Below are 26,982 nucleotides of genomic sequence, written 5' to 3'. Positions count from 1 at the left end.
CTGTAGTAGTGTAGTGGATGTGTTAAATTGTTATACAATAGTAGCCGGTAGGTATGTAGTAGCCAGTAGGTACCCACATAGGTTGTATGCAATGAAAAATGACATTGAGCCGAAACTGCTGCAGTCTGCGACTCTGCGTCAGCCTTTATGTTGGTAACTTAAAATTTGTATGGCAAGAAATGAAAAAATACATTTTAATGGTCATTTATAGGTGGGTGATTTACCGTTATTACTACGACGATGATATCATATTGATCCTGCGTGAACCGACGATTAAATAAGTACACCTACTCGTTGTCATGGTGGCAGTGTTTCAAGGTCGCAAATATTTTATTTGAACTGCGTGTATAACTGCCTACCTACTATGTATGAGATAATTATATTACTTAGATACTAGATAGACACTTGTTAACTGCATAAATACAAAAATACAATATTATCCAGTACGTAGGTATATTATATTTCTTTAAGCGTTAGGTATTCAGTTATTACCTCAATTCATCTCAGACCACAGTTTTAAAAAAATACTGCACAAAGTGTTAAAGCATTCCGTTACCTACTTCATAGACGTTTATGGTCAACAATGTGATAGGGTAGAGCAGATAATATATCATTGAAAAAATAATTAATGATTTATTCAACTTACTAAACCATAATTTGATAAACTTACTTAAACAATTGAATACTTTCTGTGCTCTATTTTACTTAAAAATATTGTTTCACTGTTGCTGAAATAGTATCTTTATAGTCTTATCTTTGGTAGGATATTTTAGTTTTCCGATTAAAAATTACACAGGTTGAACGATTGTTAAACCTGTTATATTCACCATGTTCTCCTAAATTTATTTTGTTATGATAATTTTTGAATGTGTAATCACGATGTTGTCCATACAAATAATTTTAACTTGAAAGTTTATAAGTTCACTTATTAATAAATCATTAAAGAAATTAATATATTTGAGTTATTTCCAAAATAGGTTAGGTATACATTTTCTTTTTTAAATATTATGTTGGTTCTTGCTTGTATGTTTTAATTTTTAACATATACTGACAAAATAATGAACCTACTTAGTACCTATACTTAGTATAAAATGTTATTCAATATAATATTTCATGCATGATTACACACATTTTTTACACTCTAGTTCTCAGTTTTCTCGTCATCCACTTGTGTGGCTGTGTATCATGTTACTTTAGCTATAGCACATCAATGCTATGATTTATTACTTGAAACTTTAAAAGGTAAGTATCTAGTTAAAAATATTAAAACCAGTATTTGCAAACAAAGAGATTACCTAACTACTAACATAATATATAGGGCACATATACATTTCAGTATTTCAGATATTGAACAAAATCATAACGTTATTAATAATAATATTGATGCTATTTTAAGTTTCTTCAAATAATATAAGTAAATGAGCTTACATTTATTAGATGCTTAAATTTTTAATTTGAATATTCAATCCATTGAAAGTAATATCTAACATTAAAGCAGATTATAGGTAGATACTAGATGCAGCGCATAAATAAAATGAAACATATTGTGACCGATTATTGATTAACATTTCAGTCGAACATTTTTTATTTGAACGTTTATATTAACCTAAATATTTATTAATAATAGTTCTAACAAATATGAAATAAAGATATCGCGGCTGACTCACCGATCACAATCGGCCGTTTGGTCACCACTGCTACAGAAAATATATAGATTAGAGAAAAAAACATCTTCCATTGGCCTATGTGTTTGAGAGACAAAAGGATCTCACAAGGAATAATTTTTAGATTTTTTTGTTGCAGAATTAATTATTTACGCAACATTTTGTTTTAAATTTTCATCCTTATAGTTATAAAAGTGAAACGCTTTATAAATTTTGTTATAAACGTGTCGATATATTTTTAATATTTTCCATCCGCTATTAGGTACCTATAACAACTTATGGGGAACCTTGTATTAAATTGTCAATTTTTTACCCAATGAATATAATTTTATTGACATTTATAGAATAAAAAATAAAAAATATACAACATTATTTCAAATATCTATAAATAACTTAAAATTTTTTAGAAAATTTGATCAAGTATAAGAATTGATGAAATAAATAATATATAGTGTAAATCTCAAGTTTCTTCGCAGTTCTACAATAAAATAATAATATCTGTAAACAAAAGAAATGTAGTGAATATCCAATGTTGAAACAATTTAAAATTCAAATGCTCTTAAAAATTTAACTTGACTATCTGGTAGAGATTTTTTATTTGATAAAAATAGACAAACTTATGAAAAATCTTTTATTGAATTTACAAAGATTAGATTTTCAAAGATAAATTTTTATGAATTTCTATCTCAAAATTAATTACGAATTTTCGTAATTTTTACGTACTTTATCAAATTTCCAACTTTAAATACATTTTTTGATATGTAGGTACCTACCAACCTACCAACCTATGTATATAAAAAAAAAAAAACGAAAAAACATTGAAAACTGTAATATTGTCTATTAACTTAAAAATATTTGATATATTTTGAAAATGTTATCAAATATACAAAGTGCCAATATTGATATGGTGAAAATTTCATGTATCTACGATAATTTGTATTAGAACTACACCAATACCTATCTAAAATCGATTTTCTCAAAAACCGATTTTGCATAAAAATACCCGTTTTTCAAATTTTAACTACCCAAGTGCACCCATCTAGATTCACTTTCTATCCAGAAAAGCCACTAAAGTTGAAAACTGAAGCATAATTTCGACAACTTATCGTAATATTCCGCTCAGAATCAAAAAAGAAAAAACAGTAATATTATTAAAATTTTGTATCAATAATAATATTCCTTATATAAAATATTTTTTGTTTAGTTTAACAAATGTAGTTACTGCATGCGTTTATATAACATTTAAGAACTATCTACAGAGCTAAGAAATCTATAAGAATTAAAGAATTAAGGCATTGATCATATTATACTTAAAACTAGTAAAAACTAGCAACTTATATCAATACGTGATAAGGCGTTCAAAAATCTGATAAAAGTAAATGATTAGACCATGGATCCAAACTTTTTTCATGCGTAGATCACGGATCCATTCAGCAACATGTTTTGGGACATAAAACGTATCGTTATCACTAGTAACGGACGATTTTGAGAACCAATTGTTCGGAATGACGTCAAATGCCTAGTAGCGTTATCTCTTGATGTCCAATCAAACGTGGATATCACATCAACACACGCTCACACACGCATTCACGTACACACAGGCGTCTGAAACATACAAGCACACACGTACACATATACACACACTTGCATACCTATACATGCCCACTCGTACACATTCGCATTCGCACCCATTCCCATACATACGCGAGTGTTCAGCGTAGTGCGCGCGCTCACACATAGACCCATAGTAAATAGTACACACACACACGTTTACAGACGAGCAAATTGGCTTTTTAGCAGCTTACGTCTTGTGCGCTGCGAGCTTTTCGTCATACTACCTTTACAAGTGAGTTCGCTGTTTTGGTTTGACAGTTAACAATAATTCTGGGGCAAGTAAGACGTCCCATAATGTATTATTCTTCTAACTGCAGACGTTGATTTGCCCACAGGGCGCTGTGGATATTATGTCATCCGACAATGCTGTCGGCGGTGGCCAGTCAAACCCAGAGATGGTCAGGGGACAAATATTTGACGTTGGTCCGAGGTACACCAATCTGTCTTACATCGGCGAGGGAGCTTACGGAATGGTCGTGTAAGTACAAGTCAACAGGATTAAACTTTTTTTTAAATGCCTGTCAAAATCTAGCATCCGTCTTGTGAATATCTATTCTATGAAATTTATTGAGTTGCACAAATACTTTTGGAAATTATCTCAAATATTTACATGTTAATTATCCTTTTTACTAGTTAGATATTTACATTGTAACTACCTAAGTTATCCTGGTTTAGATTAAAAACAAGTTATTTTCTTAAACATACTATATTAAATTTTTCTATAATATTTAATTCTTATTAATTTATATTTTATTTATTACTAGTTCTTTACTAATCAAATAGTTTCCTAAGTCTGGAAGAAGCACTTTTAAGTATATATCACACACCATAATATTGTTTATTGAAGAGAGCTTAGGGGGAGATATTTTATATTCAATTTTCTTGTTATGTACCTATATAGAATAAACATTTTCCATGTCATAGATACAGATGTAGGTTTCAGATTAAATATTTTCATTATTTTTTATGATTTATGGAAAGTTGTAGTTATAACTACAACCAAGGAGGATAAAAATGTTTTCCCTTCATATAAAATATTAACCTCATTTGAATGTTACTAGTTAACATTTTTCTTCTATTATGGAAATTTGGTACCATGATTTTCTGCCTTTGTGTAACACACGGGCAATTTAGATTTTTAGCCGTGTTATTTGCTAAATGTATCGATAGGAAGCAAGCAATACAAATGTTGAAAACATATTTGAATTGTCATTAAGTCTACTTAAAATTAACTTTTCTACATTGTTGATTTTGTGATGTTAACTTCTGTCTTCTGCAAAAATGAAAACGTGAATATTTTTTAATATTACGTTTTTAGGAATTAGAGAGATATCAAAATGTGGGAAAATCAATTAGTATAGACTACAAATTCAATTTTATTTTTAAAATTCTTATTGTTTCATTAGATCAATTGGTATGTTTGGCAAACAAAACGTCTTAGATCATCCTGTGTCATGTGGATTAAACAGAAAGAAATTAATGGTATTTAATTCCCTTAATTTAAAATATTAATGATAGAACCTACATTATTATGAAAAAAGTAGATAATTATTTCAAATTTGATAAATACCCAGAGGCGTCCCTGTAGTGGAAAGGAAGGGGGCGACCTTCCCCCCTCCCAATAATGTGGACTGACTTACATAGTAATTATTAGTGAATTTCACAATTTATATTAAAGTACTTGACATTTTTTTTACGTGAAATTATAATATTATATCAATTTTCTTCATATATTGTTATCATAAATATGGATTCATGGTTATAGATTCATAGAATTTTTAGGAATTATAATATAATATTATATTATACAATACTTGCTAAAAAAGTATATGCTCAATCGTGCTTTACCGTATAAATTAATATAAATTTTTTATTATTTCACCTGAAAATAATAGATATATTATGTTTGTTTCAAATAGAGTTACTGTTTTTGTTTATAAACATTATAAGATCTTATTTTTGTGAATATGTTTTACTAATCATTGAAAGTAGGTAATTAAAAAATAATTTAGGTTTTTGAGTATTTATTTTGTATATTTGCTTTATATAAGAAAGTACTATTAATAAATATAAAAATATAATAATAATACAGTTTAATATACCCATAATAATAAATTATACTATGAACATTGTTTATTTTATTTTGAAAAACTTTATAACAGCGATTTCTAAACTTTTATGATTCATATCCCGTTACTTCGCTAAAAATTAAAATAAATTGTTCCATACATCTATATTATCTATGAATAATATATTAATATTAAAGAAAAATTGTAGTCAACTACATAATTTGATTTAAAAAGAAGCGTTATTCGTAGAAAATTATATTTATAAATTAATTTGTATGGCTAAAAGTAAAAACTTCTAAATATTTTTCAAAATAATTAGAAAAAAAATACCCATAATCATTTTTTTGACAAAGTTTTTTTTTTTTTTTTTGTAATTCAAAAATTAATAACTATAAAGATTTAAAATGTTCACCAAATATTTATATTAGCATATTTTAAACATGCTATTATTTTAAACACTGAACACAGTTACTTTTGTGAGGAATTATTCATCATTGAATTAAAATTTAACACATCCATTATGGTTACTTATTCTGTTACTCAATGAGTATGTACATTTGAAATCTGTACAGCAAGGCCACTTCCCTGTTTCTTTTTTATTTATCATATTATATTTCAATCATTTAAGTTTACAAAACTTTTTACTAAGATAATAAAGTTCATAAAATATTTAATTTAGAAATAAGTTTATAACTTAATTTGAAATGTTTAATCATTTATTTTTATTGATCACTATATTTTATTTTAACTTAGATTTTAAAACAATATTTTACAAAATAAAACACCAATTATTTTTTCAATCATCAATAGTTTGGAAGTATATACAATTTTGTGGGTAAAATGAATACATTCTTTGAATCAGTTTAAATTTTAAATTATATTCATAAAATTTTTTTACATTTCATAAAACAACAAAATTAAAATTAAATTACTTTTTTGTATCTGTTATAAAAATGAGTTTGTTTCTTTTGATGTAATTGTTTCTGGTATTTGGTTTAAACTATATTGGGCCACCTATCTACAAGGTAGCTGAGAGGGTTTTGTATATTTATTAAATATTAATAAATTAATTAAACAGTTTTTATTTAGTCCATGATTAGGTAACTACAATAGTTTAATAAATTACTCAATTTCCAGCTAATGTTTGCACAGACTTCTAGTGCTTTTTTTGTCTCTACCTTAACAACATTTTAGTGTTAAACTATCAATAAAAATAAAAATCGAACTGTGATTGTCTTTTATATTATTTGCCACTGTTAATGGAGTTTATTCTTAATAAAATATTTAAGGATCTTTGAGTTTATAAATTGCAAAAATAAATTTAAAAAAACTGAATATTTCAAGTTAATAATGAATATCATTCTAGAAAGAATGTTGATGATAAGTTGTTCAATATTTTTAAAGTTAAGCATAAATTTGCTATTTTTCTTTTTTAGATTTTTAGCAATTAAATGTATGCTATTTATACTCTTATAGTAATACATATACAATAGCGAAATATTTTGTATGATAACTAAACTTCTCTGTTAACATTAAAAAAAAAAATAATTGTAGTTAAACTCATTGAGTTTTTAATGAAAATATTTAGATAATGTTTATAATTAGTGTTTATTGTTTACTAAAAAAATATGTTAATACATTAAATTCACATGTTTAAAATTAATTTTACAGATCAGCGTTTGACAATGAGACAAATTGCAAAGTAGCCATAAAAAAAATCTCACCATTTGAGCATCAAACATATTGTCAACGGACATTGCGAGAAATTAAAATATTAACTAGATTTAAACATGAAAATGTTAGTATGATAAATCTTTACAATGATTACCTGTTTGTTTACATTTTTTAAATTATTATTTATAGATAATTGATATAAGAAATATCTTACGAGCGGAAACTATTGAACAAATGAAAGACGTATATATTGTTCAATGCTTGATGGAGACTGATTTGTATAAGCTTTTAAAAACTCAGGTGAATTGAAATATTAAATAGTAATATATAAGTATTTATAATTATATTTGTTGTACTATAGAAAAGTTATTAGTTTATGATTATTATAAGTAATGAAATTGATTATTTATTTTGTACATATTACAGAGACTGAGCAATGATCACATTTGTTATTTCCTTTATCAAATTCTCCGAGGGCTTAAATATATACATTCAGCAAATGTCCTCCACCGTGATCTCAAACCTAGTAATCTGCTTCTCAACACAACGTGTGATCTCAAAGTATATATATTGTTTATCTTAAAATTATTTTATTCAAGGATTTGTTGAGATAATGTTTTTAACTATTTATTTTAGATATGTGATTTTGGTCTTGCAAGAGTTGCAGATCCTGATCATGATCATACTGGATTTCTTACAGAATATGTGGCCACAAGGTGGTACCGTGCTCCTGAAATTATGTTGAATTCTAAAGTAAATATTTATTTTAACCAATAAAATAAATAAATAACGAAAAAATTATTTAACTTAAAATTATTTTACAGGGATACACTAAATCAATTGATATGTGGTCAGTTGGTTGTATTTTAGCTGAAATGCTTTCCAACAGACCAATATTTCCTGGTAAACATTACTTAGACCAGTTAAATCATATATTAGGAATACTTGGTTCACCAACTGCAGTCGATTTGTTGTGTATTATAAATGATAAAGTATGTAATTAACTTGTTGTATAATTCTTAAATAAATGATTAAATAATGTTTATTTTTTTCATTTTTATAGGCTCGGAGTTACTTACAATCCTTACCTTTCAAACCAAAAATTGCATTTTCAAAACTTTACCCAACAGCTGACCCAAAAGCTTTGGACTTGCTTGATAAAATGCTGACATTCAACCCTCATAATAGAATCACAGTCGAAGAAGCTCTGGCACATCCGTATCTTGAACAGTATTATGACCCTGCTGATGAGGTATGACATTTTTTATTTAAGTATTATGCATATTATTTTCTTATATGACTAAGAGAAAAACCTTGCAAGCTAAAATACAATTTTTGTACTGATGAGTTCACTGTACATTAAATAAAATAATCAAAATATTACCCATATGTTATTTATATAATTATTTAATATATATATATATATATATATATATATATATTTATATAATTATTTAATATATATATATATATATATATATATATATTTATATAATTATTTAATATACAGGGCGATTTTTTTATCATGAACCACTCATTATTTCAAAAAGTATCAATGTTTTTGAAAATATTTTTTTACAAAGTTTCATGTTGTTAAAAAAACAACGTTTTTATAAAAAAATTATATTTTTTAATATTTTTTATCCTTATAATTTTTTAAGTTTTTTACTTTTTTGAATGGCAACCTAGAGTTTTAATTTCATATTCCAAAGCAGAATATTTTTCTAAGTATTTTGATACGTAAAAGTCGAATTTTGGACGAGTAGTTTATGAGTTATAAGTATTTAAAGTTTAGATTGGCGGAGTGGAGTGGTACGGGGTTACCCCGCAAAATGTTTGTCCACTACTCCGCTTGTCTAAACTTTAAATACTTATAACTCATGAACTACTCGTCCAAAATTCGATTTTTACGTATCAAAATACTTAGAAAAATATTCTGCTTTGGAATATGAAATTAAAACTGTAGGTTGCCATTCAAAAAAGTAAAAAACTTAAAAAATTATAAGGATAAAAAATATTAAAAAATATAATTTTTTCATAAAAACGTTGTTTTTTTAACAATATGAAACTTTGTAAAAAAATATTTTAAAAAACATTGATACTTTTTGAAATAATGAGTGGTTCATGATAAAAAAATCACCCTGTATATATATATATATATATATATATATATATATATATATATATAACATATAAATCTTAACATATAATATCTGATCCAAATCACAACTGTTAAATTACTTTTATAAAATTTGATTAGATAAGATCAATTTACGAGGTTATTTTACATAGCCATCAACAGTGGCATATTTTAGTTTACAGAAGAAAGACTTGCCTCCCTGACATTTTTGTTGGGGAGGAGAGAGAGAACAAGGGTTTAATTTCCCTCGTCATATATGCCTTATATTTTTACCTTTTTATTAATGAACTCTTATGAACTCTTGTGTACTTAATATTATTTATCACTAAGAGGGATACCTTTAACTATGTATAGTTAGTTTTTAAACAACAAAATTAGCTGTTCTAATTCTGCTTCTTCCACCATCAAAGGGTAGAACATATAATTTTTATATACCATTGACGTACGGATTAGTAATTATTTTTGTTAATAATTCTTAATTTGTTTGAATTATTTTCTCATTTCTTTAACACATTGAATGTAAGTAGTAATAATTAGTATAAAATTGAACATTAAATTAAAATTACATAAAAAAATTATAAATAAATTATGGTTTAAAAAAGAAAAAAGAACACACATATTGTATAAAATTATATTTATTGTTGATACAAAAGTACAAAATATTTTTAGTAGTGTATACAAATATTCATGAATCATGAGTAATCTAAAAACTACATAACAAATTTTTGAATGCAATTATTTTGATTAGTTTCTTGCCGAGAAAAAATTTATTTTTTAATACATAATATATTGTTAAATTTAGCTCACACTTATAAGATTGAGTACAAAGAATAAAGATTGATAGTATATTTAGTGGCAATAGATATTAATCACTCATTGCCGCATGGTATTGTCCTAGAGCTGATTTAATTTTTTATATATGACTTCTCAACCAACATATCCAGGGCAAAATAATTTGTTTTGTTTATCACACCATTATTTTATTGAGAAATTGAGACTTAGATAAATTATATTAAAACTTAATTTTCATTAATTTATTGATGAATGAATTGTTAATTCATAAGAAATAGACACGGATAAAAGTAAATATAAACATTTTGGAAAAGAAACCCTTCATTTTTTGAAAACTATTAAATTACTATAAATTTTTACAACTGTATTAAAGATAAATTTTCTATTACTGTTTATGATTGTGCTTAAAGCATAATTTAAATTTAAGTAATTTCATTAATTTTAAATTGAACAAAATATTATATTATTAATGTAATTGAATTTTTTTAATCCATCATTAGCTTTTCGTTAATCTTTAAACAATGATTTATTTTCCTAATTTTTAGTCAAAATAACTTATTAAGTCTTTAGCATATTATAGTTCAGTCTCCTCCAACTCCGCTATTGCAATGGAAATTATCTGTCTATTACTAATATTTATGTGTGTATACCTAACTGTAGTTAATGATATATATATATATATATATATATATATATTATTATTATTTTAACTTGATATTAAGTAGTAATAATGTACATGTTCTATGTGTAAGAAAAGTAATTAAATAATAAAAATTAATATATTATTATAAACAAAAAAATTAAGCATTATTATACATTCATCGTATATTTGTATGTAAAAATCAAATGTGTTGCCCTTTGATGGTGATCTCAGTGGTTTCTTACATAATCATGGATATCCATCGGATTAGCCAAAATATTAATTTATAACAATGGATGATTAATTACCAATTATTGTTATAGTTGATTTTTAATTTCTCTTATTTCTTGTTTTTAGAGTAGTTAAATCTTTTAGATAATTTATCTATAGAAAAATTAAGAATTGGTTATATTTTGAATTAGGTGCTTTAATTTTTTAAAATTATTTGGAAAATACTTTTTGTTTGTCAATTTATTTTGACAGGTTCGTGGTGTAGACGACAGATGTTGTCATTTAACATTTAGTTCTTTATGCTGTATGATGCAAATTGGTGTCATATAACTTATTAAATGCACTACTATTTCATCAGTGTTATTATTAAACAATTTGTTTTTTGTTAGCGTCTCTCATTAGTAATATTTTAAGTAACATGTTAGTCATTATGTTGTAGATTGATATATTAATTTTCAATTTTTAAGATTTTTTTTATTAACGACCAACTGTTCAGGGTCACAACAAGTATACATGCAGCGAGTGTATTATTTTGTATTTATTATCTTTTTAATTGTTTTTAATTTTTAACTTTTATAGCCTGTTGCAGAAGAACCATTTAGATTCGCGACAGAGTTAGATGATCTACCAAGAGAAACATTAAAACAAATGATCTTTGCTGAAACTGTGAATTTCAAACAAAATGTGTAGGAAAAGTACGGATACTATATGTTTTTAATTCCTTACAATGTTTAAACTTTTATTCTTCTAAATTTTGAACTTTTATTGCATTTCAATGTTTGATACATTTCTCGCTTCTTTACAGTTCTTTACAATATAATATAATCCTACCCTTAAGTTTAAAATATTCATCTTAGTATTAAGTACGACTTATTATGTAGTTAAATTGTATGTATTATTATTATTATAAATTTAATATTTAATTTATATTATTTGATTTTAATCAAATTTGTTGTTACATAATCAGATATTAGCCTTATAAAGTATTTTCGCCAAAGCATATTTTCCTTTTGAGTGACAAAATTAAATATTGTTAATTTTGAAATATTTAATATTATTAATGTGATCGTTTAAATGCAATCGCTGCATGATAAAAAAAATTATTTAGCTAGAATTTAAATAGTGTATTTTTTTTTGTCCCATCCGGCCATTTCTCCCATTCCCTGTCATTTGTGATAATATTCATGGTACTTATACAGTATATTTATTAATATTTTATTATTAGATGTCATTTAGAAATTAAATCAATGTAAACATCACAGAATATTAAATTGTGTTGTTAGCCTAATTAAGAAGTAAATAATTAAAACATATTGATATCACACATTTTAAAGTTAAAAATTCAATATTTTCTTTAATTGTTTCACAAAAAAATATTAAAAATTGTGCTATTAATACCGTAAGTGACCTATTTTTGAAAATAAAGTCGATTAAACATTTAATAAAGTTCAATTGAGTGATTACGTTCCTTTGAAACCAACTTGTATATAATTTTTGCTATTATATGTCTAATATATAAGTATATTTATTTTTATTAATTCAATATATCTTCCAAGCTTAATACTTGACAGTTTTCATGTATTTATTAGTTTTGCTCATTGTAAACAGTTTTATTGTAATTTAACAATAACATTTATTGTATTTTTTAAGAAATTTTCTTTAAAAATGTTGCAACTTTATAATGAAAATGTAATATTCAGTAAATATGTGATAGTAAAATTATTCGTTATTAAACCACCTCTAAAACTTACTATTTAGTCAAGACTACAAAATTAAAATATCACAATATATTTATAACATACAGGAAGTTACAGAAAAAACTGAGAGGTGTAATTTACTAATTAAGTAACAAATTTTATTCTTATTAATTGTTTTTAATAAAATGTTTTTCATTTAGATATTATATGGAAATAATTGTTAATTGTATAAAAAAAGATAATATTGATCAGAACAAAATTTACTACAAGATAAATTATATTTATCATCTATTTCTGTTACACTCTGTATATATTTAGTGACTAAATTGTATTTTGACGATTCGAACTGATTATTTTAATGTGTTCTCAGAGGCCTATCATTTTATATATTTATTAATTTATTATTATTATTATTAATTAAACAAAAATCTAGATAACTTTTGTTATATGTCTTAGAGCTTACAAATGCTATTCAATTTATATTGTTAATATACAAATTACTAATGATCAATGTTTAAAAACTAATTAAAGCGCGTTGGGCTAATTATTACTTTTTGTAATATGCTTATGAACACAAATCTTGTTTGAGATTAAGTACAAAGCCAGAAAATTAAGAACAATTCTAAGTATTAACTTTTAAAAAATATTTGTAGTATTCATTCATCTTAATATGTAAAATAATTGTTCACATACAAATTATTGGTATAAATGCTAAAATAATAGTTATTTTTATTCCTATATTAATTCATTAATATAAATTTTAAACCTTACAATATTTTGTACTTGATTAGATGAATTACTTACCCATTAGTATGAAAACATTCTTACATAAAATTAGATGATGTAGCAGGGTTTTTTTGCAAAACTATTTAAGTATCAGTAAATAATAAAATAAAATTATTTGAAGATTTTTCATAATGAGTGTCTACTATATTTTATACTTTTATTATATTCAATTTTATTAGAAATAATAGCAATAAAAATAGTTTTAAGTAACCACAACTTTCATTTATATTAATTATTTGTGTTTATATGTGAGTGCAAATATTTTACTATCAAATGAGCACAATATAACTGTTATTGACATACAAATTTACATATTTAATTAGCAACTAGTAAAAAAAAGAATTTTCCTTTACTCAAATAACTTTAATCAATTGAATTGGTTATGAAATGTGCTCTTTTGTTTTTTAACTACATATAATTATTGTGTTTAACTTTATGATTATGTAAATTATTAAAATCATAATAATATCGCATTTACATTATTTAAAATAATCATTATTCCATTAATTTTATTTATTGTTCGCTTTTTCAAACTTTATTGTTGTTATAAAATTGATACTTGAATGATTGTTAAGTAATGTATGAGGAGTAAAATATGTATTATATATTTTTGTCATTACGTATTAACAGTATATTTGGCAATAATATTTTACCTATGTTTGTGTAATTTATATTTATTAAATTAAATATACTGATGAATGACAATGTGTTATTAGTTTATAATCCATTAAATACCTGTAATATAATCAGTGGCGGTTATAACTGACTTTTAAGGGGGGGGGGGCGGAAATTATAAAAAATCATAGGACAAAAATGAGTCGTTGTAATTTTTCCCCAATATTTTGAAATAATCCAAAATAGGTTCACCTTGTACTCTCAATTAAATAAAAAAAAGTATAGTCACAGATGCACAGTTAATCAACCATTTTAATAATAAAAATCTACAATAAAAGCATATGTCTTTTTTTGACTTGTTTAGCAAAACGTGTAATAATATATGTGAGTTTATGAGTATACAGCGTTTATTATATTTTTACTTTTTAGATTTATATTAACAGGACGCTAGACCCGCATGTGTTAATTGTGTTGTCTCCGTCTTACAAGTGCGTAACATTGCAAAAATTGTTTCGCGCGGGAAAGAACCGAGAAAGCTACAGTTATAACTAAGAAAAATAAACGAAATTTTCACCACATAAAAAGGAGAATTTTGTCTGTGCAATATCGTTTTTATTTTTTCGATATCCGAACTACAAAAAAAGTTATTCATGCTTAAAAAACACAAAATTAATGTATTATATAACAATAAGAATTTTTTTTGTATAAGTGATATCGAAAAAATAAAAACGATATTGCACAGACCAAATTCTCCTTTTTATGTGGTGAACATTTCGTTTCTTAGTTATAACTGTATCTTTCTCGGTTCTTTACCGCGCGAAACAGTTTTTGCAATGTTACGCACTTGTAAGACGGAGACAACACACACGGGTGTAGCGTCCTCTTAAAATTATCGTAATATCAGAATGGGAAATCCATTACATTATTGAGATTATTCCTAGCAGCCATATATATATATATTATATAATATATATATACATATATAAACAATGACATGCGACTTTCCGAATAACATATTACGTAGTAAGTACATACCTATACTATGCTAACAAAAATTAATAAAATGTACTACAATTATTTAAAAATACCTATACCGTATTATATTGCGCAAGACAACTTTACAAATTGCTGATACTATTTCTATAAATTAGAAACACAAAAAAATAGTACCATGATTAATACTTCTTTCAATAATTTATTATAAAATTTCAATAATAATTTATTTTAAAACACGGACCCCTTATAACCGCCATTGAATATAATATTGGTAATATTACAGACATTGAGTAAATGTTATTAAGAAGATACTTCACGAACAAATTGTCTGTCTTACAAGTAAGTAGTATACCAAATTTTCACTCAGCAGATCAAATTTATCTTCTTTAATTTGAAACTAGAATGATTCAACCTCTCATGAAATTTGATGATAAGAACATAGATTTATTAATTTAATAAACATTAATTTATCCTCTTGCCAAAACACTGGAGTTAAGTTTACTAAACATTTTCTGCACTTTTTCTGCAAACCTTGAAAATCTTATTCTAAAAAATAAAGGAATTTAAAAAGGATCTTAAACTTATAATAAGCCATATTTTTATAAAGTACTTACTAACACTAAGTATATGCAAAGACTGTAGGTAATATACAATGTTTCGATAAATTTTTTAACAAGTATTAATTGCTATGACTCATTAAACCAGTATAGGTAATTGTTCAAAAAATAAAAAAGTACCTATCTAATTTACATTTGAGTACCTATGTTTATTAAAATGATAAATTACTAGATGTTATAAGATATTATTATCTGGTTTAAGCTCCTATGTTATAATTTCATATTTTAATTTGTGTTGTATAATTATGAAAAAGTAAAATATATTATATCTTTATGTTTTGAATTACAACTAATACCTAGGTACTATAAAATGTATATTTAACATAATTATATTGTTTATCGTATTGGCAATAGAATTTATGAAATAAACTAACGGATTTATGAAATATGTGCAAATATGCAAATACCTACTATAAAATTTAAATTATTTAATATTTCTAACTAAAAACTATAATCATTGATAGACAATAGTATTGATCGGTGTCACGAATTGAATTTGTTTTCATAAACATTTCAAAGGGAGTAAAATAGGCAATTATTTTAACAATCTCTAGGAGACAATGATCAGAAATTATTCACCAGTGCCCTGTATTATGGTATATACCTAGTATTTGAAATATGAACTTCCTTTTAAATATTTTTACAACAACTAAACACTAAGATTAAAAACCAACTTCACTTTATTGCTAAGATTTTGTCCTGTCGTTCGACAGGGTCGACGCCGCTGGACCATAGGTCGGCCAACTTATTTGTGGAGTTAATATAAGATACTATAATATGTAGATTGTAACCAATTGTAGGTATTTTTATTATTTTCGAAATAAAATTATATAAATATAAGTTATATGATACCTTACCTATATAAATCGAAATGATCATAAGTTATGAAATTTGTACAATAATAAATTGTGATAATTATTATAAACAATAAGTAATAACTAATGAGTAAGGATTGTGAATGGTGCCATCGTGGGCTGATTCTAATATAATTAGATCCCTCGTAATCTTTTGATGTCTTTATACGGACGATTACCTATAGTAACACTTTTACCACTATATTATTATTGATTAGTAGGTATTTACCTACCTATTGTACCGTACCTATCTTATTAATACAACATATTACTTAATAATTTTTTTTTTATACACATTGTTATGGAATTCATATACAATTTATATACTCGTAATACAGGTATGCATTTTTTTTTCCAGTAATATATTCATATATGTTCCATATCTTACGAACTTATACATTTGTAAATTATATTTATCTGAATAATATGAAAATTGAAAAATAAATTAATTTATTAATTAAAAATAATACAAGTCGATTTCAAAAAATTATAGACTCTATCGACTCTCGTGGTAACATACGCTATGAAAAAATAATGGACTTGTGACAGTTGTCATTTAAAGGAGCACACAACACAAAAAAAAAAAAATTTTAATTATTTTTAAATGTTAAATTATTGTAGATATGGCTATATGAAATGATTTAGTGAAAATCTGATGCAAAAAAAAATTATTACTTTAAGAGATATTATAAAATGTAAAATAGCCGCGTGACGTCATTGGACCCTACTCTTCGTAATCGCCTATCTTATACGTGTAAAAGTTCCTCACTTCTCACAACGATTTACCCACCTAAACATTTTATTTTTGAAAGTTAATTTTCGTATAAATGTGTGGTTTTGTGTGTTTAAGACGACTCAAGAATCAGAATTTCTATATGACGTTTAGCGATTTAAATACGAAATAAAAATTCCAAAATTTCTCTTTTAAGATTTTAAATATTTAAAAAACTAAACGTCATATAAAAATTCTGATTCTTGCGTCCTCTTAAACACACAAAACATTTATACGTAAATTAAATTTCAAAAATAAAATGTTTAGGTGGGTAAATCGTTGCGAGAATCGAGGAACTTATACACGTATAAGATAGGCGATTACGAAGAGTAAGGCCCAATGACGTCATGCGTCTTTTTTCAATTGCTCATAACTTATTGAATAATGTGAGTAGAAACGTAAAACTTATAACATTATCCTTATAATTGAACACTCTTTCAAATAAAAAAAACTTAATTTTTGTGTTGTGTGCTCCTTTAATAAAATAGATTATACGCAGAGTTCCGTGTTATGAATTCAGAATTGTATTGATTTATTTACTCCAAAGTCCAAATAATACTCTGGTTTCGGAAGATGAAATAAAAATGTATTTTGTCACCCAAAGAAGTGATAAACTTGACAATCAATGACGATGTATTATAGAATCTATTATCTGTGGCAAACGTCAATCGTCGTCACTCAACATTTGTCGAAGACGATTCACAATTTTTTTTATTTCATATTTCATTCTGCTCAAGTTATTTTCATAAAATAGCTCGATACTTTCAGTTTAGAGTGAGATGAAGACAGGCGAAGAGGATAACAGTTCTTTAATATGACACCTGAACTCTAAATATGGCTCAGCTATATTTGACATTAAGAGTCGATTTATGCGTAAGTTTGATGGGCGATACTCTTTTCGACCAAATATAATCAAATAGTTTCCATTTTTCGCCTAAAAATAATTGCATTATTTTTGCCCAATTTTCATGTTCAACATTTTGGAAAGCACTGTCTCAAAATTTAATTTTTTAAATTAATTTAATTAAGTCATTTGGCATAACCCAGAGAGCACCACGAGCAGTGGCGTGTATCCAAAAAAAAATTGGTTTTGCTCAAATAATTTTAGGTGACCTAACCCTTATACTTTTGTTATACCTAGTACCTACCTACCGATAAAATGTCGCTAAATTTTATTGTATTCCTATAATTTAATGTAATACTAATTTAATTTAGTAAATTACATTTTTGCACTAGTTGTGCATCGGGTTTGAAAAAAATATATAAATAAAAAAAAGCGGATAAGTGGGTACCGCTCTGCTGTACATTAGGGGGGGGGGGTGGACATCTGACTAGGGCGATAGATATCATTGTTTACGAAAAACGATTCTGAACGGAGATGATTTGTCAGTCTAGGATATAGGTATTAGGTATATACAATATTGTCATATATTCTATTTTGAAACAAAAATTTTATTTTTCAATTAGGACGCATTTTGAATAAGAGAAAAAGGAATGATTAATAAATTTTTCCAAAAACATTGCATAAAGTTATCATAATTCATAATACCTTATATAATTATATTATATCATGGATATATATATACCTGGTTTGAGGATAAATCGTTATCGTTACGCTATTTCGTAAAAATTTAAAATTCAAACGTACTTAAAATTATTCCTATAATGATGCTTCGAGTTTTCGCCATAACTACCTGAAGGAAAACTTATGAAAAACTTAGTGTTGTAATTTTAATTCTTAGTTATAAACACAAAAAATTTTTTGATTTTTCAACTTCAAAATTACTTGCAAATTTTTGCTTTTTTGACAGATTTCGTAAAAATTTGAACTATAAACGCTTATAAAAAAAATTGTGACTAACGACTTTTAATTTTTTTTCGCTACAATAAGAACAACTCATAAGGAACTTTGTGATAAATTTTCAAGTATTTTTGGTCATTCAAAATTTTTTTACCGACACTTCATAAAAAAATTATCATAAAAATCGAAAATTTTAGTGGTCTATAAATAACTCAAAAAAAGTCAAATTAAAGAAAATTAAACTGTATATAAATAACACTAACATAAACATTTGGTAAATATTTAAAGTGGTTATAGTAATTAGTTTTTGAATGACAACCATATAAAAAAATCGATTTGGTCGAAAACTGGTTTTGCATAAAAACTCCCGTTTTTCTGTCACATTTTTTTTGTTTTTCTCAATTTTTTGAAAACTGTTGGAAAATGTTTACTTTTGACCTCTATAAGGCACCAAGGATATTCACTTTTCCATCGGAAACCACCTTCATTGTTTGAAATTGCAGCATTATTTCGACTAGTGATGCTGTACACAGACATAAAAAAAAAAACACACATCATTGTAAAATCAATACATTCATTACTTCGTTCAGAATCTAAAACCATTTTTTTGTAAAAAAAAATTATGTACATCGACAACGGTATTGTATTTTTTTAATTTTATTAATTGTCTTTTCCAGTTTGTTTCATTAAACTTTAATCACTTTTTACCACATAAACAAGCAGCGCAATTGGAATCTGACATTATATTTTTATTATTGACAAAAATTATAAAATAAAATAACATATAATAGAACAATAATATCTTATAATTTTTACCAAATTTCTTTTTTGATCCTTAAAAATCATTTGCCTGCGAGTGCCAATACCCCCTTTCCATTTTTATATTCAAAATATAGTTCTAGTTTATTTTTGTGGTCACAATTTTCAAACATTATAACCGAATAGCCACTAAAAAACATAATTTTATCATGATTTAATTATCCTTCATGTATTTTTCTTGAGAATTTATAGTGCAGTCTTCATTGTGTATTCTAAGACTATAATTTTTCCCAAAATTAATTTTTGATCCTTAAAAATCTTTAACAATAGAACAATAGACCCGCAAGCAAATGATTTTTAAGGATCAAAAAAGAAAATTGGAAAAAATTATGGTCTTTGAATACACAATAAAGACTGCACTTTGTATTCTCAAGAAAAATAAATGAAGGATAATTAAATCATGATAAAATTATGTTTTTAGTGGCAAGTGGTTTATAAAGTTTCAAAATTGTGTCCACAAAAATAAAGTAGAGTTATATTTTGTAAATAAAAATGGAAAGAGGGTATTAGCGCCCACAGGAAAATGATTTTTATGGATCAAAAAAAAATTTGGAAAAATTATGGTCTTTGAATATACAAAGAAGACTGTACTATGTATTTTCAAGAAAAACAAAAGAAGTATAATTAAATCATGATTAAATTATGTTTTTTTAGTGGCAAGTGGCTAATAAAGTTTGAAAATTGTGTCAACAAAATAAAATAAAGCTATATTTTTAAAATAAAAATGAAAGGTGGAATTGGCGCCCGCAGGCAAATGATTTTTAAGGATCAAAAAAGAAATTTGAAAAAATTATTGTCTTTGAATATACAAAGAAGACTGTACTATGTATTTTCAAGAAAAACAAAATCAGTATAATTAAATCATGATAAAATTATGTTTTTAGTGACAAGTGGTTTATAAAAATTGAAAATTATGTCCACAAAAATAAAGAAGAGCTATATTTTGAAAATAAAAATGGAAAAGGGGTGTTGGCGCCCGCAGGCAAATGATTTTTAAGGATCAAAAAGGAAATTTGAAAAAATTATTGTCTTTGAATATACAAAGAAGACTGTACTATGTATTTTCAAGAAAAACAAAATCAGTATAATTAAATCATGATAAAATTATGTTTTTAGTGACAAGTGGTTTATAAAAATTGAAAATTGTGTCCACAAAATAAAAAAAAGCTATATTTTGAAAATAAAAATGGAAAGGGGGAATTGGCGCCCGCAGGCAAATGATTTTTAAGGATCAAAAAATAAATATGGAAAAAATTATGGTCTTTGAATACACAATGAAGACTGCACTATGCATTTTCAAAAAAAATAAATGAAATAAAAAATTAAGGATAATTAAATCATGATAAGATTATGTTTTTTAGTGGCAAGTGGCTAATAAAGTTTGAAAATTGTGTCCACAAAAATAAAGAAGAGCTATATTTTGAAATTAAAAATGGAAAAGGGGTGTTGGCGCCCGCAGGCAAATGATTTTTAAGGATCAAAAAGGAAATTTGAAAAAATTATTGTCTTTGAATATACAAAGAAGACTGTACTATGTATTTTCAAGAAAAACAAAATCATTTTAATTAAATCATGATAAAATTATGTTTTTAGTGACAAGTGGTTTATAAAAATTGAAAATTGTGTCCACAAAATAAAATTAAGTTATATTTTGAAAAATAAAAATGCAAAAGGGGTGTTGGCACCCGCAGGCAAATGATTTTTAAGGATCAAAAAAGAAATTTGAAAAAATTATAGACTTTGAATACACAATGAAGACTGCACTATGCATTTTCAAAAAAAATAAATGAAATGAAAATTAAGGATACTTAAATCATGATAAGATTATGTTTTTAAGTGGCAAGTGGCTAATAAAGTTTAAAAATTGTGTCCACAAATAAAAACTAGAGGTAAATTTTGAAAATAAAAAAGGAAAGGTGGTTTTGGCGCCCGCAAGCAAATAATTTTTAAGGATCGAAAAATAAAATCGGAAAAAATTATGGTACACCATGAAGACTGCACTTTGTATTCTCAAGAAAAATAATGAAGGATAATTATATCATGATAAAATTATGTTTTTTAGTGGCAAGTGGCTAATAAAGTTTGAAAATTGTGTCCATAAAATAAAATTAAGCTATATTTTGAAAATAAAAATGGAAAGGGGGTATTGGCGCCCGCAGGCAAATGATTTTTAAGGATCAAAAAATAAATTTGAAAAAATTATTGTCTTTGAATATTCAAAGAAGATCGTACTATGAATTTTCAAGAAAATCTAAAGAAGTATAATTAAATCATGAAAAAATTATGTTTTTAGTGGCAAGTGGTTTATAAAGTTTGAAAATTGTGTCCACAAAAATAAAGAAGAGCTATATTTTGAAAATAAAAATGGAAAAGGGGAGTTGGCACCCGCAGGCAAATGATTTTTAAGGATCAAAAAAGAAATTTGAAAAAATTATGGTCTTGGAATACACAATAAAGACTTCATTTTGTGTTCAAAAGAAAAATTAATGAAGGATAATTAAATCATGATAAAATTATGTTTTTTAGTGGCAAGTGGCTAATAAAGTTTGAAAATTGTGTCCATAAAATAAAATTAAGCTATATTTTGAAAATAAAAATGGAAAGGGGAATTGGCGCCCGCAGGCAAATGATTTTTAAGGATCAAAAAAGAAATTTGAAAAAATTATTGTCTTTGAATATACAAAGAAGACTGTACTATGTATTTTCAAGAAAAACAAAATCAGTATAATTAAATCATGATAAAATTATGTTTTTAGTGACAAGTGGTTTATAAAAATTGAAAATTGTGTCCACAAAATAAAAAAAAGCTATATTTTGAAAATAAAAATGGAAAGGGGAATTGGCGCCCGCAGGCAAATGATTTTTAAGGATCAAAAAATAAATATGGAAAAAATTATGGTCTTTGAATACACAATGAAGACTGCACTATGCATTTTCAAAAAAATCAAAAGAAGTATAATGAAATCATGATAAAATTATGTTTTTATTGGCAAGTGGATTATAAAGTGTGAAAATTGGGTCCACAAAATAAAATTAAGCTATATTTTGAAAAATAAAAATGCAAAAGGGGTGTTGGCACCCGCAGGCAAATGATTTTTAAGGATCAAAAAAGAAATTTGAAAAAATTATTGTCTTTGAATATACAAAGAAGACTGTACTATGTATTTTCAAGAAAAACAAAATCAGTATAATTAAATCATGATAAAATTATGTTTTTTGTGACAAGCGGTTTATAAAAATTGAAAATTATGTCCATAAAAATAAAGAGCTATATTTTGAAAATAAAAATGGAAAAGGGGAGTTGGCACCCGCAGGAAAATGATTTTTAAGGATCAAAAAAGAAATTTGAAAAAATTATGGTCTTGGAATACACAATAAAGACTTCACTTTGTGTTCAAAAGAAAAATTAATGAAGGATAATTAAATCATTATAAAATTATGTTTTTTAGTGGCAAGTGGCTAATAAAGTTTGAAAATTGTGTCCACAAAAATAAAGAAGAGCTATATTTTGAAATTAAAAATGGAAAAGGGGTGTTGGCGCCCGCAGGCAAATGATTTTTAAGGATCAAAAAGGAAATTTGAAAAAATTATTGTCTTTGAATATACAAAGAAGACTGTACTATGTATTTTCAAGAAAAACAAAATCATTTTAATTAAATCATGATAAAATTATGTTTTTAGTGACAAGTGGTTTATAAAAATTGAAAATTGTGTCCACAAAATAAAATTAAGTTATATTTTGAAAAATAAAAATGCAAAAGGGGTGTTGGCACCCGCAGGCAAATGATTTTTAAGGATCAAAAAAGAAATTTGAAAAAATTATAGACTTTGAATACACAATGAAGACTGCACTATGCATTTTCAAAAAAAATAAATGAAATGAAAATTAAGGATACTTAAATCATGATAAGATTATGTTTTTAAGTGGCAAGTGGCTAATAAAGTTTAAAAATTGTGTCCACAAATAAAAACTAGAGGTAAATTTTGAAAATAAAAAAGGAAAGGTGGTTTTGGCGCCCGCAAGCAAATAATTTTTAAGGATCGAAAAATAAAATCGGAAAAAATTATGGTACACCATGAAGACTGCACTTTGTATTCTCAAGAAAAATAATGAAGGATAATTATATCATGATAAAATTATGTTTTTTAGTGGCAAGTGGCTAATAAAGTTTGAAAATTGTGTCCATAAAATAAAATTAAGCTATATTTTGAAAATAAAAATGGAAAGGGGGTATTGGCGCCCGCAGGCAAATGATTTTTAAGGATCAAAAAATAAATTTGAAAAAATTATTGTCTTTGAATATTCAAAGAAGATCGTACTATGAATTTTCAAGAAAATCTAAAGAAGTATAATTAAATCATGAAAAAATTATGTTTTTAGTGGCAAGTGGTTTATAAAGTTTGAAAATTGTGTCCACAAAAATAAAGAAGAGCTATATTTTGAAAATAAAAATGGAAAAGGGGAGTTGGCACCCGCAGGCAAATGATTTTTAAGGATCAAAAAAGAAATTTGAAAAAATTATGGTCTTGGAATACACAATAAAGACTTCATTTTGTGTTCAAAAGAAAAATTAATGAAGGATAATTAAATCATGATAAAATTATGTTTTTTAGTGGCAAGTGGCTAATAAAGTTTGAAAATTGTGTCCATAAAATAAAATTAAGCTATATTTTGAAAATAAAAATGGAAAGGGGAATTGGCGCCCGCAGGCAAATGATTTTTAAGGATCAAAAAAGAAATTTGAAAAAATTATTGTCTTTGAATATACAAAGAAGACTGTACTATGTATTTTCAAGAAAAACAAAATCAGTATAATTAAATCATGATAAAATTATGTTTTTAGTGACAAGTGGTTTATAAAAATTGAAAATTGTGTCCACAAAATAAAAAAAAGCTATATTTTGAAAATAAAAATGGAAAGGGGAATTGGCGCCCGCAGGCAAATGATTTTTAAGGATCAAAAAATAAATATGGAAAAAATTATGGTCTTTGAATACACAATGAAGACTGCACTATGCATTTTCAAAAAAATCAAAAGAAGTATAATGAAATCATGATAAAATTATGTTTTTATTGGCAAGTGGATTATAAAGTGTGAAAATTGGGTCCACAAAATAAAATTAAGCTATATTTTGAAAAATAAAAATGCAAAAGGGGTGTTGGCACCCGCAGGCAAATGATTTTTAAGGATCAAAAAAGAAATTTGAAAAAATTATTGTCTTTGAATATACAAAGAAGACTGTACTATGTATTTTCAAGAAAAACAAAATCAGTATAATTAAATCATGATAAAATTATGTTTTTTGTGACAAGCGGTTTATAAAAATTGAAAATTATGTCCATAAAAATAAAGAGCTATATTTTGAAAATAAAAATGGAAAAGGGGAGTTGGCACCCGCAGGAAAATGATTTTTAAGGATCAAAAAAGAAATTTGAAAAAATTATGGTCTTGGAATACACAATAAAGACTTCACTTTGTGTTCAAAAGAAAAATTAATGAAGGATAATTAAATCATTATAAAATTATGTTTTTATTGGCAAGTGGATTATAAAGTGTGAAAATTGTGTCCATAATATAAAGTTAAGCTATATTTTGAAAATAAAAATGGAAAGGGGGTATTGGCGCCCGCAGGCAAATGATTTTTAAGGATCAAAAAATAAATTTGAAAAAATTATTGTCTTTGAATATTCAAAGAAGATCGTACTATGAATTTTCAAGAAAATCTAAAGAAGTATAATTAAATCATGAAAAAATTATATTTTAGTGGCAAGTGGTTTATAAAGTTTGAAAATTGTGTCCACAAAAATAAAGAAGAGCTATATTTTGAAAATAAAAATGGAAAAGGGGTGTTGGTGCCCGCAGGCAAATGATTTTTAAGGATCAAAAAGGAAATTGAAAAAATTATTGTCTTTGAATATACAAAGAAGACTGTACTATGTATTTTCAAGAAATACAAAATCAGTATAATTAAATCATGATAAAATTATGTTTTTAGTGACAAGTGGTTTATAAAAATTGAAAATTGTGCCCACAAAATAAAAAAAAGCTATATTTTGAAAATAAAAATGGAAAGGGGGTATTGGCACCCGCAGGCAAATGATTTTTAAGGATCAAAAAATAAATATGGAAAAAATTATGGTCTTTGAATACACAATGAAGACTGCACTATGCATTTTCAAAAAAAATAAATGAAATAAAAAATTAAGGATAATTAAATCATGATAAGATTATGTTTTTTAGTGGCAAGTGGCTAATAAAGTTTGAAAATTGTGTCCACAAAAATAAAGAAGAGCTATATTTTGAAATTAAAAATGGAAAAGGGGTGTTGGCGCCCGCAGGCAAATGATTTTTAAGGATCAAAAAGGAAATTTGAAAAAATTATTGTCTTTGAATATACAAAGAAGACTGTGCTATGTATTTTCAAGAAAAACAAAATCATTTTAATTAAATCATGATAAAATTATGTTTTTAGTGACAAGTGGTTTATAAAAATTGAAAATTGTGTCCACAAAATAAAATTAAGTTATATTTTGAAAAATAAAAATGCAAAAGGGGTGTTGGCACCCGCAGGCAAATGATTTTTAAGGATCAAAAAAGAAATTTGAAAAAATTATAGACTTTGAATACACAATGAAGACTGCACTATGCATTTTCAAAAAAAATAAATGAAATGAAAATTAAGGATACTTAAATCATGATAAGATTATGTTTTTTAGTGGCAAGTGGCTAATAAAGTTTAAAAATTGTGTCAACAAATAAAAACTAGAGGTATATTTTGAAAATAAAAAAGGAAAGGTGGTTTTGGCGCCCGCAAGCAAATAATTTTTAAGGATCGAAAAATAAAATCGGAAAAAATTATGGTACACCATGAAGAATGCACTTTGTATTCTCAAGAAAAATAATGAAGGATAATTATATCATGATAAAATTATGTTATTAGTGACAAGTGGTTTATAAAAATTGAAATTTGTGTCCACAATATAAAATGAATCTATATCTTGAAAATAAAAATGGAAAAGGGGAATTGGCGCCTGAGGGCAAATGATTTTTAAGGATCAAAAAATTAATTTGAAAAAATTATGGTCTATGAATATTCAAAGAAGACTGCAATTTGTATTCTCAAAAAAAATTAATGGATGATAATTAAATCATGAAAAAATTATGTTTTTAGTGGCAAGTGTTTATTAAGTTTGACAATT

General features: G+C 25.5%; 1 protein-coding gene across 2 annotated transcripts; it reads left to right on the top strand.

Moving 5' to 3' along the window:
* The first annotated feature begins 3,287 nt into the window (after positions 1-3,287).
* Positions 3,288-14,012, top strand: rl (Mitogen-activated protein kinase rl). 2 transcript variants are annotated; one of them, XM_015521543.2, is made up of 9 exons: positions 3,288-3,510; positions 3,614-3,756; positions 7,019-7,145; positions 7,211-7,321; positions 7,448-7,582; positions 7,658-7,774; positions 7,846-8,013; positions 8,085-8,273; positions 11,404-14,012. In XM_015521543.2, the coding sequence occupies exons 2-9, from the start codon at positions 3,629-3,631 to the stop codon at positions 11,512-11,514; spliced, it is 1,086 nt and encodes a 361-aa protein (XP_015377029.1). In that variant the 5' UTR covers positions 3,288-3,510; positions 3,614-3,628; the 3' UTR covers positions 11,515-14,012. The 2 variants fall into 2 exon arrangements, with proteins under 2 accessions (XP_015377029.1, XP_015377030.1); XM_015521544.2 differs by having other exon boundaries at positions 3,314-3,510; positions 3,596-3,756.
* Positions 14,013-26,982: the final 12,970 nt, after the last annotated feature.

This window comes from Diuraphis noxia, unplaced genomic scaffold, assembly GCF_037042655.1.
Source record: "Diuraphis noxia isolate RWA-SAM2 unplaced genomic scaffold, SU_Dnox_SAM2 contig0004, whole genome shotgun sequence".
Taxonomy (NCBI): domain Eukaryota; kingdom Metazoa; phylum Arthropoda; class Insecta; order Hemiptera; family Aphididae; genus Diuraphis; species Diuraphis noxia.
The sequence above is the reverse complement of the archived record's forward strand: the minus strand, read 5'-3'. Positions and strand labels throughout refer to the sequence as shown.